Source organism: Nerophis ophidion, linkage group LG27, assembly GCF_033978795.1.
Source record: "Nerophis ophidion isolate RoL-2023_Sa linkage group LG27, RoL_Noph_v1.0, whole genome shotgun sequence".
NCBI lineage: Eukaryota > Metazoa > Chordata > Actinopteri > Syngnathiformes > Syngnathidae > Nerophis > Nerophis ophidion.
The window spans coordinates 7,725,603-7,728,060 of NC_084637.1; the positions used below are offsets into that span (position 1 = coordinate 7,725,603).

At 35.6% G+C, this 2,458-nt stretch overlaps 1 protein-coding gene across 1 annotated transcript in view; it reads left to right on the top strand.

Moving 5' to 3' along the window:
* Window positions 1-2,190, top strand: part of filip1l (filamin A interacting protein 1-like) — a 137,890-nt gene extending 135,700 nt beyond the window's left edge. Inside the window, exon 6 of the mRNA XM_061889902.1 lies at window positions 1,706-2,190. Coding sequence (XP_061745886.1) covers window positions 1,706-1,900 — 195 coding nt within the window. The 3' untranslated portion in view covers window positions 1,901-2,190. The remainder of the gene's footprint in view (window positions 1-1,705) is intronic.
* The last annotated feature ends 268 nt before the right edge of the window (window positions 2,191-2,458 follow it).

Consider the following 2,458-nt stretch of genomic DNA (forward strand, 5'->3'; position numbering starts at 1 on the left):
CGACATCTCATTCAAGATTAAAAATGTCCTTTATAGCTGATATAAAGGACCGGTATAGCTCGGTTGGTAGAGCGGCCGTGCCAGCAACTTGAGGGTTGCAGGTTCGATCCCCGCTTCCGCCATCCTAGTCACTGCCGTTGTGTCCTTGGGCAAGACACTTTACCCACCTGCTCCCAGTGCTCCCGAAACTGGTTTAAATGTAAAAATTAGATATTGGGTTTCAATATGTAAAGCGCTTTGAGTCACTAGAGAAAAAGCGCTATATAAATATCATTAACTAACTAACTAACTTTTAAAAGCCTGCATGAAGTTGAGCAAGTTATTTAAGGTAGTTATGCTCGGTAGTAAGTCCTACAGAAACCATGGTTATGTTCAGGAAGACCGTATATGTGCCGCTGGCAAATAAACTAAATATGAATTGCAACTATTTAGGTCTTACAATGTTATAAAGCAGTGGTCCCCAAACTTTTTGACCCGGGGGCAACATTGGGTTAAAAAAATTCAGCCGAGGACCGGGCTGTGGGGCAAAAAAGTATTTAGTCAGCCACCGATTGTGCAAGTTCTCCCACTTAAAATGATGACAGAGGTCTGTAATTTTCATCATAGGTACACTTCAACTGTGAGAGACAGAATGTGAAAAAAAAAAACAAGAATTCACATTGTAGGAATTTTAAAGAATTTATTTGTAAATTATGGTGGAAAATAAGTATTTGGTTAACCATTCAAATCACTGTATATATATACACACATACATATATATATTTATATATATATATATATATATATATACACACACATACATATATATGTATATATATATATATATGTATATATATACATAAATACATACATATATATATATATATATATATATATATATATATATATATATACATAAATACATACATGTATACACATACACACACACACATATACATATATACATATACTGTATATATATATATATATATATATATACCCATACATAGATTGTAGCTGAGATAGGCGCCAGCGCCCCCCGCAACCCCGAAAGGGAATAAGCGGTAGAAAATGGATGGGATGGATGGATATATATATATATATATATATATATATATATATATATATATATACACACATACATACATATATATATATGTATATATACATAAATACATACATATAAACACATACACGCATATGTGTGTATATATATATACATAAATACATACATATACACGCACACACACACGCACACACACACACACACACACACACACACACATATATATATATATATTCCGAGCGCAATGATGTCACATTATCAATGAGAAATGACCTTTTTAAACAATATGATTTGCCTGGGCGGCTAGGACACACTGACAGTAACAAGCAGTTTAAAATGGATTACAAAGGACAGATTTAAAAAAATGGAAAATACAAAAATAAAATTCAAATTCATATATTTTAACTTGGGACTTTCCACGGGCCGGATTCGTAGTTTGGGGACCCCTGTTATAAAGACTATAACAAATATATAACAAAAGACCATTTTAGGACAAACAATAATGTTGCACGGATGCAGCCAGTCAAAGTATTAATGATGCCATGCACACTTCTCGTGTTATTCAGTGTTTGGTTCCATCTAGAGGTCATATTTTAGTATTTCAACCGGTACCTTTTAAACTGTTGCATGCATCGCTCATCACTTTGTCTCCACTTCCAGATACCTCTAGAAACATTCCGACGCCCGGGCCCGACGCGGATCCCCAAACCAAAGGGCTTCACTTCTCTGAAAGGGACGGGCACCAACTGGGCACCGCAGAACAGGAATGGGCCCCCGCACGGCCCGATCAGCGCAGTCAAAGACCAGGCCGGGCACAGCAACAACAATCCAAACCTCTCCAACCGCAGACTCTGAAGTGGCGGAGAAAGAACACAGATGTATCACGGCATGCATTATCTGATTTAGGTCATTTAGCCTCGGTAGAAATCAGAGTAATAGAAATGAAGCTACTTGCTGATAGGAAATTCTGAGAATTTGCGTTTATTTTTATCAGTTGCAAATATCTTGTTTCCAGACGAAACTTGAATTTTTTTTTATCAAGGTAAGTGGCAAGAATGTACATAAACGTGTCAAACGGATGAATGTAGCTGCCTCACACTGCTAACCTCTTCTTCTGGTTCAATAAAGACTTTTTATACCTTGAACACAGTGGCGGGTCGTGTGTTTCTCACCTCGGCCTTTAGTGATATCCTACTTAGTCCGACTTCACCTCTCAAACTACCGTCGTTTATGTCGACCATATGGCTTACTTGCCAACCTTGAGACTTCGGGAGGTGAATTCTAGCTATATATATATATATATATATATATATATATATATATATATATACATGTGTATATATATATATATATGTATGTATACATATATACATATATATATATATATATATATATACATATATATATGTATAT